The 13,381-nt window shown below is 41.3% G+C and overlaps 1 protein-coding gene across 2 annotated transcripts in view; it reads left to right on the forward strand.

Annotated features, from left to right (window-relative positions):
- The window catches only part of LOC117173527 (SLIT-ROBO Rho GTPase-activating protein 1-like), a 348,789-nt gene that overhangs the window by 123,701 nt on the left and 211,707 nt on the right, over nucleotides 1-13,381 (forward strand). For both annotated transcript variants that reach the window (XM_033362166.1, XM_033362165.1), the window contains one exon: nucleotides 6,906-7,130. In XM_033362166.1, coding sequence (XP_033218057.1) covers nucleotides 6,906-7,130 — 225 coding nt within the window. The remainder of the gene's footprint in view (nucleotides 1-6,905; nucleotides 7,131-13,381) is intronic.

Raw genomic sequence — 13,381 nt, forward strand, 5'->3', positions numbered from 1 at the left:
CTGGTGAATACGGTGGCTGAGGAACCAATTCGAAGCCGATTTCATGCAATTTTGCTTGTGCAACTAAGCATGAATGAACAGGCACATTGTCGTGATGATAAAACGGTTTTTTCTTCTTCAAATGCGGTCGTTTTTCGGCGATTTCGATTTTCAATCGGTCCAATAATGACGAATAGTATGCTCCGGTTATGGTTTTACCTTTTTCAAGATAGTCCACAAATATTATGCCGTGTGCATCCCAAAATACGGAGACCATAACCTTTCCGACCCATTGTTGCGTTTTTGGACGCTTCGGAGCACTTTGGCCCGGTGGAACCCACTGTTTTGCCTGTTGCGTTGACTCAGGAGTGTGGTAGTGGATCCAGGTTTCATCCATGGTTATGAATCCGCGCAAAAACTCGGTCAGCTTACGCGAAAATAATGCCAAATTTTGCTGGGAAGTTGTCAGACGAATTCGTTTTTGGTCCACTGTGAGCAAACGCGGCACCCATCGCGCGCAGAGCTTCTTCATGCCCAAAACTGAAAGCACGATATATTGCCCACATGTTCCAATGATATGCCTATAGAATTAGCTACCTCTCTCAATTTCACTTTGGGATCATTCAACATCATATCATGGATTTTTTCGACATTTTCTGGTGTAGTGACCTCTTTTGGGCGCCCAGATCGTTCAGCATCAACTGTGCTCGTACGGCCACAACGAAACTCGGTAAACCACTTATGAATCGTTCCAATCGACGGTGCAGAGTCCGGGTAATACTTATCCAGCTTAGTCTTGGTCTCGGATATCGTTTTCTTGCGAAGATGTAGTGTTTGATCAAAACTCGAAACTCAGATTTTTCCCTATTAAAAAAAACTCGGAGGTTAGTCGCTTCTCAGTGCTGTAACTTGTAAATGCGTAAACATAAATGGCTGAAGTTTTGACAGGCGTCATTTGAAGGATCAAGCTCGACGAAAATGGTTCACATTAGTGAATACTAATGCCATCTCTTAGAATTTTCAGGTACTTATCAGACTGCCTAGTATATAAGTTATAATTATAAGTAAGTATAATGAGAAGATTCATTAATTTAAAAAATGTTAATAATTTGAAGAGAAATTTGAAAAGGGAGAGTCGGATTAGCGACGGCCAACTACTGTAAATAACTCTGCCCGCCCGGTACGTGACGAATACAAAAGGAGCATTATATTAACGTCACACCACTCTTAAAAGGACCTTCAAAAGGTCCCAAATCTTTCAGACTATCTCAGAGACTTAATCGCTGGAGAATGCTCAGAGATTTCTATCGGGAGTGTGACGTTTTGTTTACACTCGGCAGTACTCATATTTAGTAGCATAGCGGGGGGGGGGGGGGGGCAACTTTTGAAATTTGGCAATTCTAGGATATTTCATTAATAAACTCAAGCAACATACAAGGCATTTCGGTAATTTTAGATAAAATTGTCAATTTTTAAACATTTTTAGGCAACAAATGTTAAAGAATGAGAAGTGAATTTGGATTTTCATACCAATATATTTCCTTATTTCAAAAATTCAGCATTTTATTGTAAATGTGTAACTCGGTATTTTTCAAGGTTTCATTTTTCTAAAATGCCGATTAATTCATAGTTTTTTTATTTAAATAGAAGAAAATTATTATTTCTATCTCGGGAAAATTTAAAGATATAACTCTGCAAATCGACAGCCTTTTTTAATTAAAATATTGGAAAATATATTCAGATCGACGATGTTAAATTGACTGTTTTGTGGGATTAATAATTTTCAGAGATTCATTTATTTACCCATGTAATTACCAAATTCTTGTTCAATTTTTTATTAAAATAAGCGGCTAAACTTTATCCTTGTGCCCTTACTAATATCGATAGTCCGATAGCTGTCGAAATATCGGTAGTCAATTATTACTGGAAGAGTTTAGCGTTCGGTATGGCATTTTTTACCTTTTTGCATGCAGACAGAAAATGTTCCATCTTCTCACTCTATCATGTGATAATATTATGTATTTATCTCACTCTAAGAGATTTTCCGCATGCACAAGCGGAAAATGGAAGACAATGTTCTAGAAGGAGATAAGTACATGATATTGTTATATGACAAAGTGAGAAGATGGAAAATTTTCTGCCTGTAGGCCAACCTGGCATGAGAGCTCCCTTAGGAGGTGCTAGCGAATTTACATGAAGTTCCCGCGAAATTCGACCTTAAATTAAACAATGTAAAGGTATGAAAAGAAAATTATAAAAAAGAAGTGGAAAAGATACAAAACGTGGATTGTAGCTTGATGAAACGTTGAACTGCAAAGTCGAAAAGTATTAGTGAAAAGAAAAAAAAAGTTTTGTTAGAAAGTTAAGTTTTAAACAACAGTGGACTATGTACCTTGCCTGCTGTTGGTCACAACTTACTTTCCTACCATATCTATCGATTCTTCTTTAATAATACTTTCCAACTTTTAAAAACATTACTTTGTTCACTTTGCGTTCATATAACGCGGCCGTTTAGGTAATTTCGATGGCGCCTCCTAACAAGCGCTAAACTTTCGTTTTTAGGGCGGTTTCATACACCCGCTTGCCGGTAGTAGAAGGGCCTGCAGAAAGTTCATGAGAATAAAAAAGACGGACCGCCCTCTATTTCTTTAACTCTTATGTATGCCACTACCGGCAAGCAGAGATATGAAAGCGCCTTAAGGCTGGTTCCGCAATGTGTACTAAGAAGTATACTTACGTCGACGTACGTTGAGATCAACGCGTACATGTGCGTTAATACGAACGTACGTCGATGTACGTACAATTTTGAGGACACATTGTGGAGCCAGTCTAATAAGCACCACCATCACCACTCAAAATTTAGTAATATATTTTTGAGAAAATTATTCAGGTAAGTCATGAGTACGATGAATCCAAATATTTTTATGCTGCAACAACCATAACGTCACATTTTACGATCGCACTTGTATATTAACATACGTCCAACAATAAATTCTTTTTATCTTTGCATGATTTTTTCTGTTTCATTATTTAATTTCTTCATTCCTTTGCGTTGTACATTAAATTTAAGGTCATCATGAACAGAATTTCTTGTTCCAAACATCAATACTACTATAAACATAAGGTACAAATATTTCTGCAAGACAGAGCAAACAAAATTCACAAGTAAAAAATTTCTAAATATTGTCCGCAGAATTTTCCATAAAGTTTCGTCTTCTTTAATTAATTCCGCATCTAAGTAATGGCATCATCGTGCAGTAATTGCGGATATAAACATAATATATAGGCAAAATGCGAAAAATATTCTAGTTATTCGAACTTATTGTTTTTATTATATCGAAAACAAAATGTATTTTTAATGAATTTGTTTATAATTATTACTGCCCTCGGCATCGTATTGGCAATAACAATTGACCATTTTAATAGAAATACGATGTATAAGGAAGTTACTTTCGTTCTCGTTTTTTTACGTTTGAATTAAGCAAAAGCAAACTAAAATGCAGAAAATACAACTACTTTCAAATAATTTTGTCCATGTTTAAAAGTAAATGAACGAGAACAAAAGTAAGTGCATTATGACAAAAAACAATGTTTTTTTCATACGTTTGTATTAAATAGAATCAACCATGCTCGTAAATCATTATTTTAAGAAATTCGTGTTCTAAATCTGCCAAGTAATGCTGTAAAAGAAAAATTACGAACTCATCTGTTCTGCCTTCTTCACCCTTATCAAGTCCTGATCTTGCTGCATCTGATCTTCCGGTTGCAAAACAAAAATGTCGCTGAATTACCTACACAAGAGTCACCCCAAAACAGCGAATCCCCAGTTGTTTCAATTCCAGTTTCCTCTCAATAGCTGAGTAAAGATCAACCATCATTTCCACAAGTATCTTCACCATCACTGGTACCATCTCCAACAGTGTCGCCTGAACCACAATTGCAAATTTTGCCTCCACTAGCATCAGGTCCATCATTACCATCGAAAGAAGCTGAGGTTGATTATAATTGGATTCATTTTTCTGGCAAGGTTGCGGAATTTCTAACTAATTTTAAACAAGTAAATCAGGTTGTGGATAAATTAAAAAACAAAGTAGTATCGAATGTTTCTGCATTTTTTGTCGACATGATCGACTGTTTGACAAATATCCACAAAGAAAGTGAATTACTGTTGGAATTCGCAAGAAAATAAGAAAAAAACTCGCACGTAATAAAACTCACAACCTGAACGTTGGTAGTGAAGTTCTGATCGACCATGACCCTGTAAAGCGGAAAAAATATCAACTGCCAACGAACGTAAATATTTTAGTTCTCTTGTGCCATACCAGCCGAAGCTTGACATTTATCTAACCAATGCAGATAAACCATCGAACAAGCAATGTCGATTCAACCCAGTATGGTTTTCCAAGTTCTCATTTTTGGAATACGGTCCTTATAGAGATGCTGCATTTTGCTTTGCTTGCATTTTATTCCCAGAAGGAATTGGAAGGTGTCACGCTAGTCTGGAATGGGTATCAGTGGGTGTTCGCCAGTGGCATAAAATAAAGAGCCGGGGTCAAGATAAAAAAGGAAATTGATCCAAAATTTCACTTCGAAATCTCATCGAGCAGCTCTACGTGATTACTGTAGTTTCGTCAACGAAGGAGGCCATATCAACATTTTACTGGACGAATCATTGAGCGAACAAAAAATTCAAGAAGAACAAGAACGAGAGTATCAGCTGAGTGTCTTTCAAGTCTTGATTGATGTCACGAGAACTTTAGGAAGGCAAGGATTAGCTTTTCGTGGTCACGAAGAATCATTAGAGAACAACGATGGAAATTTTCGACAGATTGTTCAATTGATTTCACGACATTGTCCATTAATGTCATAGTCATAGTGAATGAAGTCAACAAAGCGGGTATATTTTCTGTCATGGCTGACACAACTCCGGACTCATCACATCAAGATCACCTTGCTATCAACATTCGGTACTTACTTCAAACAAACAAAGGACCGGTCCCTGTTAAAAGGCTTCTGAAAATGGATTTCATTCTAACGAAAAAAACGGGGAAAGAATTAGCTGAAAAAAATTGTAGTGGCTCTTCAGTCACTGGGAATCTCGGTCAAGAACATCGTTTTTCAGTCATACGATTTTTCCAAAAACATGTTTGGAAAGTATAACGGTAGGCAGAAAAAATTATCAGAAAAATGTGATAAAACAATCTCTTACATTCCATTCCAAGCTCATCGAATCAACCTATTCGTTGAAACGTCATGCAATGCGAGTGTTTTGATCAAAGGGGTTTTCAATGTTTCGGTAGCGTTGGATAAATGAAAGAGGACCTAATTCTACGTAAGTTAAAAAAAAAGTTCCTATCCCTAAAAGGTCACGAGTAATGCCATTGCAGTGTATCCTTAATCAACTCGGTGACTAAATCACACCGCGGAAAATAACTACGACCATTCTCTTAACATATAAGTTTTTAAGTCAAGTAATAGTAATCGATAAATTACTTAATTATCAAATTAATAATAACACAGACACACGAAAAAAGTTCTTGTGCACCAGAGAGTAAATATTTCTATACGTTTTTGGGGTCGCTGTATCAGAATCCGAGGTTGGTTTGTCTCGGTCAGGTCGCATTTCGTTCCTAACCTCAAAAAAATGATGAAAGTTGGAACATACATAGAAACACCCTTTCATAACATTGAACAAAATGAATTTAAACACCGAAAACTGTCAATGACACGAGAAAGAAAATTTTCTTTTATTTTTTTCTATGATATCTTGTTCTTTTATTCTCGAAGGACCGAATTAAGGGGTTTTTGTGACGTTTCACCACTTTTTGAACAACCTGTCTTTGCTACGTATGTAGAAAAAAGCACTAGTGTGTTTATTGCATGTATGTTTCGAAAGTGAAACTGGACATCTTTTGCTTGAACAATTTCATTCCTCTGAATCACGCAGATCCGATTGCAACGAACATTAATTGGCCTCCGCATGAGCAGATTGCACGGAAATTGATAATAGGCCTTACATTGTGGTGTTTTTAGAAGCGACCACAGCAAGTCTATTTTATTGATGTATAGTTCCTACGGTAGAAAAATCCAAGAGATCCATGGCAAGAAAACATGAGGCTGTGCCCATTGAAAAAGGTTCCATTTCATCCTCCTGTCATTTCAGTCATGTGTAAGGTCCACGCGAGGCTGAGAGTTGAAACTGAAGAAATTAGAAAAAATAAAATAACAAACCTAGAGAAATTCAAGATAGATTTTGAGGCATCTGGGTTCGATCCTAAAAACCGGTCTCAGTGCTAAAAGTATCACCAAGACAATGAAACCCTTTGCCATGCCTCTCCTAAAATACTCCTTTGGGTTAGTGTCTTGTTTGAAAACAGACCTCGTGGCCCTAAACAGAACCATCCGCGTGAAAATGTACGAATAACGAATGTATCGCGAGAGAAAGGCTTTGGAGAGAATGTTTATGTGAGGTAGGCCTGATGCAGAGATGACCTGTATGTATGCGCGCTCCCTGGTTCCCAGGTTCCACAGTTGCGCGAATACTTTTAAAACGGAGAAAAGGTTCTGCGCTCCGACTAGATGTGTAGAGTAGATCTGTGTACACCACAATGTCGAAGTCCCATATCTTCGCTTATAATTAAAAATTTACAAACTACTACTTCAAACTAAGCATTTTCGAACTTGAAAAAATGATATGTTCAGAAATTAACATTTTTTTAGATTAATCATAAAAATATCCCTACAGTACGTTTTACTGCTTAACGAGGCTCCATGTGTACTTATCTTTGTAAATCCTGAAATACAGTAAAAACTATTTTTATGGCAGGTGTGGACTGCCTGTCGATACTGAAATTGTGCGCTATGTTGATAATTATCCTTGTATTCTAGGGTGCTTATAGTTATCTTTCTTTTATTTTCTTTCATAGTGTCGAGAGATTGGTTACGAAACGCATGAAGAAATTTTACGCGTCCTACATGAATTACACACTACTATGAAGACGTATCAAGCTTACCAAGCGGAGTCGCGGCAAGCTGAAACCAAGTTGCGTGTTGCTGAGCAGCAAAGAAATAAGCTCGAGGTGGGAAATGCAGCTCCAGAGAAGCTTGTTCGTAGCAAAAAGTACAAGCTTATCGAGAAGGAAGTAAACAAGGTATGTGAAATTAAAAATTAGACCGTTGAGGGAGTCTGTATGAATTTGAGAGTATGTGTCCATATTAAAAGAGCTCTAATGTTCGGCTCGTGTTTAGAAGATATTTGGGTTTTTGTAATTCGGGCAAAAATAATAATTTTCGGTTTCGATTTGGGGATAATACTAGGACGAATGTTAAATCTATGAGCACTATACTCGTATCTCGGCCACATTCGAACTATGGGGGCTGCGCGCCCAGTGTGAGCACAAGACGCATATGTGCACTATGTACATATACGTGACATGCACACATAGGCGTCCAGTCCACAAGGAACAAATGTGAGTGTGAGACTTACCAAACGGAACCTACCCGCGAAATCTTAACTCCTTTTGACGCCAACCCATGTTCTCGGAACCGCTTTTGCATTACTTCAAGGACATGGGGGTAAGGCCAGTAAGCCGTGCTTCGGCTTCCAGCTTATTGTGCCTGCTTGGCATTCCTTTCTGCACCCAGCCAAATGACGCCCGCACCGCCCCCAGCTGTGGCAGCTATACCGCACAGCCGAGGACGGTGATAGCCTCCCGACCGGGTGAACATTAGACACCTCATCGTCCCCGGAAGAGAGTCTTTCCGGGATTTCTCCTATTTTGCCGCGAAGAGGTAGAACTGTAACATGCTTTTGCAAGCCGCAGCCCTATGACCCTCTTTGCCGCACCTCCAATATGCCTTCGTTCGGTCGGGGCCTTCACAACCGGCTGCCATGTAGCCGAAGCCTAGGCAGCGATAGCACCCTTGTCTTGCTCGCCACTTGTTGCGTTATCTTTATCACTTCACTAATTCCCACCTTTATCTTCAAGAACATATTGCTCTTCGTTCTGGAGGAATCATCCATTTCGCATTACTTCAGGAACATGGGGGTAAGGCTACTACGACGAGCTTCGGCGTCCTGATGATTTGCGAACCTGGGCTTCTCTCTCTCTTTCTTCTGGAGGCTTCCTTGGTAGGGGGGCCTCTTTAAAGGAAAAACATCGCTTTGTACCCGGAAGATGGTCTATCCGGGTCTTCTCCGTTCGTGCGGCATAGAGGAAACACTGAGGAGTACCAAGGCACTCCGCAGACTTATGGCCCTCTGTTTTGCATCTCCTGCATGAATTGGTCCTAGTGGGACCCTCGCACTTCGATGCCAAGTGGCCGAAGCCGTGGCAGCGGTAGCAGCGTATGACCTCCGTCTTCTTCCTTACCCTAAGGCCTTTTTGGTTGCCCATGTTTCACATATTAACCTGGCAGTCCGCTGGAACGGAGACCGATCTGTATCCGCAAGCAACTCTGAGTGCACCCTTATACTGCACCTTCAAAAGACGATTGCGTCGGCATTTTATTTTAAGAGCGTTAGCCCACACCTCTGCTCTCTATAGTAAAATTGAGTTTGCCACGCTCATTAAAATTCTCCTTTTGGAACTTTTCGGGCCTGTTACATTCTGTGTAAGCCGCGTTAACATGGCAACCATTTTCTCGGCTTTATTTGCTACCTCCGTGATTTGTATCCCGAAGTTCAGCTTTGCATCAATATGGACACCAAGGTACTTCAGTGCATCTCCAGCTTCCATGGAGTGCCCCGCGATATCCGCAAAAAAGGATTTGCTGAAGTACCTCTGCCTAGTCAGGACGACAACTTCGGTTTTCTTATTGGCCAATTGAAGATGGTGTTTACTGAGCCCGTTTTCCACTTTCGTGGCGACAAAGGTTACCAATTGTCGCGCTTGTTCTTCGGTTCTTGCTTTAATCATCGCCGCAAGCTCATCAGCGAAATCTATTAGCCTTGTTCCTTCTGGCATGTTCATTATGAGGACTTCGTCATAAACTACATTCCATAGTTCAGGCTCAAGAACTGAACCTTGCGCTACTCCTGCAGTGATCTTGGCACTGTACTCTCCCTTGGTGGTCTCAAGTTTTAACCACCTATCATTGAGATAGTCGCTAATGTAACCCGGCAAAGGTATTAAGGGACCTTAAATCGTCTTTCCAAGACGTCAAAAATGTCAACCCATCTTACAGAATTGAAGGCATTCCTGACGTCAAGGGTAACCATCACGCAGACACTCCTAGTCCGGTGGTTTACTCTCCATGCTATTTCTGCCTCTCGAAGAGCTTCGCGAATCACACCTACCATGGACCTGCTAACTCGAAATCCACGTTGGTTAATGGCCAGGCCTCCTGCTAATTTAATGGCCGCTCTCAACCTGGCTCGGATACATCTCTCGAACAGCTTTCCTGTAACATCGAGCATATAGAGTGGTCTATATGAAGACGATGTGATAGGTGGCCCCTTACCTTTATCCAGCAAGACTAGCTTCTGTTTTTTCCACTTTTTACAACAACAAAAAACCGCTCTTAGGCAAGCATTAAAAATGTTGAGAAGCATAACAGGGTACTTCTCAGATATCTCTTTCACTACGTAGGTCGGAGTTCCATCAGGGACTGATGCTTTGCCACAAGCTATTTTGGATGTTGCTGTCCGTAGCATCGTCGCAGGATCCATGGCCCCAACCGGTGTTCGACTATAGAGCTTGCCAGTTACAATTTGATATCTCAATCCCCAGACATCTTGATCTACTGCTTTTCGTACATCAGCCCATGTGCTGCGCTTGCTTTAATTGATGGCGCGGTTCAGTGTCCTTTTCGCGGCTATATATTCTTTGTTGGCCTCGACAACATCTCTGCCTTTCTTACGAGACCGAGGGACTTTTAGCCTTAGTTGGAAACAATGAACTCTTAGTAGAGCAATTACGTTGTTCCACTAGTACGCAGCTGGTTGTTGGCGTTTATCTGACTGTTTTGGCATTGATGCATTGCAACCTTGCACGATCATATCCATAGTGCTCTCTATCATACTTTCTACAGACAACCTCATGATAACGGGGGGTGTTGATCCATCAAGCAGATGTCCACCCATCTTAGAAATATTCACGAGTAGCTTGCTTTTGTCTAGCTTACTTGAATTCCAACCTGATCTGTGTTTACCACCTTTATGCGCCTTTCCAATCCTTACAGGGACACAGACCAATTGGAAGCGAATATGCTGGTGATCGCTTGCTGTGTAGTCTTCAAGGACCTCTTATTCGGATATCTGACTTGCTACACCAGGGATGGCCATTATAATGTCCAGAATTATCTTACGGTAGCCTCTCCTTCTAAAGGTGGGAGAACATCCCGTGTTCATCACAGTTAGATCCAGTCTAGCTACCATATTCGTGACATCACGTCCCTTCTTATCTGCCCAAGACATGCCCCATTCACATCACTTAGCATTGAAGTCACCAGCCACAATGATATTTCCAGCCAAATTAACACCAAGATCCTCTATTTCTTCTAGTTTCCTACGAAAAACCGCTGTATCATCATTTGGTGAGAGATAATAGCTGACGATGGTTACTTGAGTTGTCGTGACCCATTCATAGCAAACGCCTACACCGTATTTTTGTACCGGGAAGTCGTGGCTATTTATTTATTGCCCATATTGTTCGCAGATAATAAAAAAGCCGTATGACCGCCATTATCTCCGTTTCTTATTCTTTTTCTTGGCTTCCAGGAACACCACACAAGTTGATGATCCCGTGACATGATCATGATTCTTTTCCGGATCTCTTTCTGCACACAAGTAAGATTTTGGGGTTGCAGTGCAGTTGGTCGTTTGGTGGTCTTTGTCACCGCACTTCCAGCTCGACTCAGCTCTATCAGTTGCCTGACAACTCATCGCCATATGGCCATACCCGTGGCATCGGAAACATCGCAGCAACGGCTCCTTCTTAATGGGACAGCTGACCCAGCCTATCTTAATGTGGTTCATCTCGTCCAGTTTGTTGGCATAAGTCTCGTCCAATTCGACAAAAGCTATAACATTCCCCCAGCGGTTTGGTCGTGACATATTGATCTTAATATCATCATTGAGACTAATTTCTAGGGCAGTCTCTAGGGCACTTTTTATTTCATCCTTTTCCGTTGCGGCATCCAAATCCCGAATATCCACTTTCAGCTCTGGGCACCAACGAACGGACCTTTCCTTTTTCACCTACAGCGGCCTGAAGAGCTAAACTAAACCTGGACTTGTCTTCAGGTTTGGCGCTTAGTTCAACCAAAACGTCTCCCTTCCTCGTATCCCTGATAGCAGAGAATTTGATTCCCATATCATCAGGTTTGACCTTGGCCTTGATATCCCTCAGGGCATCGGCATACTTTTTCCCTTCCTGGGAACTTATAAGTATTGCTTCCGGACGGGAGCGTTCTTTCCTTCGAAGTACCCTAGCCACATTTTGCGATATCGCGTGCATCTCTTGTGATATTTCTGTCACTTTATCACGTTCACTTCTTTCTTTACGTCCTCTTTCTGGAACGATTATCCAGGGGCTGGACGCTACAGACTGCAACTTTTTCCTTGGCTGAGTATAAGAACTGTAATTGGGACTGGGAGTATTTTCATCCCTCCCATGCTTTTCAAAAGGCTTCGCTGTCTGACCTTGTTGCCCATGCGGCATCTTGGGTTCCATCTTTTCTGTGTCGGTACTCTTCTTGATTTCCCTAATCTTGGTTCTGATGCTTATCATCTCTTCGAGCTTTCTTGAAGCAAGTTCCACGTTGCTCTTTATATCCTTTTGTGTATCCGTAGTAGCTTTACACTCCTGGTCCGCATTTCTAATGACCTTTATCAGTGAGTAAAATTATTCTTCTTCCTGTTTTTTCAAATGTTCCAAGTTATCCATTTTTGAGGAATTTATATGTTCACGCCTGTTTGGCGTTCACCCAATTTTCGTTCAGCCTAACCATGATGCTTGCATCGTCCTCAGCAGTGCGGGGGTACCGCATATCGGGCTCGTCGGCTTTCAGCATCCTGGTCGAGTGTGCTTCATTAGCTTGGGCATCCCTGAGGTTTCTTCAACGAGGCTATTTCCCTAAACACCAAGCACCTTATAGTCCCCGTTAGGTGGTCTGTCCGGGGCTTCTCCTTTTTTGCGGCGCAGAGGTAGAACTGCGGCGTACTTTCATATGTCACAGCCCTATGACCCTCCTTCCCACATCTCCAACAAGTTCTTTTACGGTCAGGGCCCACGCAACTGGCTTATATGTGGCCGAAGTCGAAGCAGTGGTAGCTGCGCGTCCTCTCAGTCTTCTTCTGTATACGACAGGACACTGAAACCACCTTTAGGGGTCCCGCGGGAACCTGTGTTGCGCCGACCCTTCTGTCAGCTCCATGAAAACCCTCAAATTGCCTCTGAAGGTTCTTTTCGTGAGGCTGACTTTAACCTCTCTAGCATTTCTGCTTCCGAAGTAGCTTTTTACGGCCGCTTCGACCTCCTCTGCGTAGGTAGTTGAATCGAGGTCCAAGACCTTAACCTCGATGCGGGGTACGAGCTCGTGCACGCTAGCGCCCTCGCCAACTGACTCCTTGATCGCAGCCGACAGCTTAACTCTGCCTTTCGCGGCATGTCCGAGTTCCATAAAGACCTCTCTGTTTTTCGTTGCATCTTTGTGGCTCCTTATTGTTGATTTTGGGTGCAGACGTTTTTGCCCCTACACCATCATTCTTAGGAGTTGAGGACGCTGTTGCGGCATCTGCGGCATCTTTGTTCGTCAGCGTCTCCTTGCTGGCTAACAATCCATGCTGTCTCTTCTTTCGCTCCTCCATCACTCTCTGGGATATAGTGTCGCCCATATACACTTCAAGGGTATTGAAGTTTCTGAGCATCATACCCCGCATGCGGAAGTAAGGCCTGAATACTCTAGGAGACGACCTAATATTCTAGATACACCGTTTAGAACACTGCATCCTGGTGCAATTCTGTCTTCGGCACGGTTTTGAACTCCTTAATTTGGGATTTTTCCTTCGGTACCATACCTGGGACATTGTCTCCGTCTGCTTATTGAGTTGTGGAATCGTATTCAGCAAGAAGTTTTTAAAATTCAAATTAAAAAACTTTTGTTACTCCAATATATTTTAAAAAAATGTGATCCCTATAGTACTCGACGTGGAGACCTAAATCACAATTATGAAGGAAACTTTGAGCTTTCTTAATTAATATGAAGGTGCGAAACCTCCGAAATGACAGACACTGGATTATAAAGATAAACGTAATTGTCAATAGATATATAATCATCCATATATGATTATAATTTATATACATTATTAAAGAATTTAAAAGTATAAAACACATTTTCTTCCGCCTCTGATGTTCAATTATAGAAGCCAAAGTACAAGTAGAATATGAGTTTAGTGTCT

This window comes from Belonocnema kinseyi, chromosome 5 (assembly GCF_010883055.1).
Source record: "Belonocnema kinseyi isolate 2016_QV_RU_SX_M_011 chromosome 5, B_treatae_v1, whole genome shotgun sequence".
Lineage (NCBI taxonomy): Eukaryota > Metazoa > Arthropoda > Insecta > Hymenoptera > Cynipidae > Belonocnema > Belonocnema kinseyi.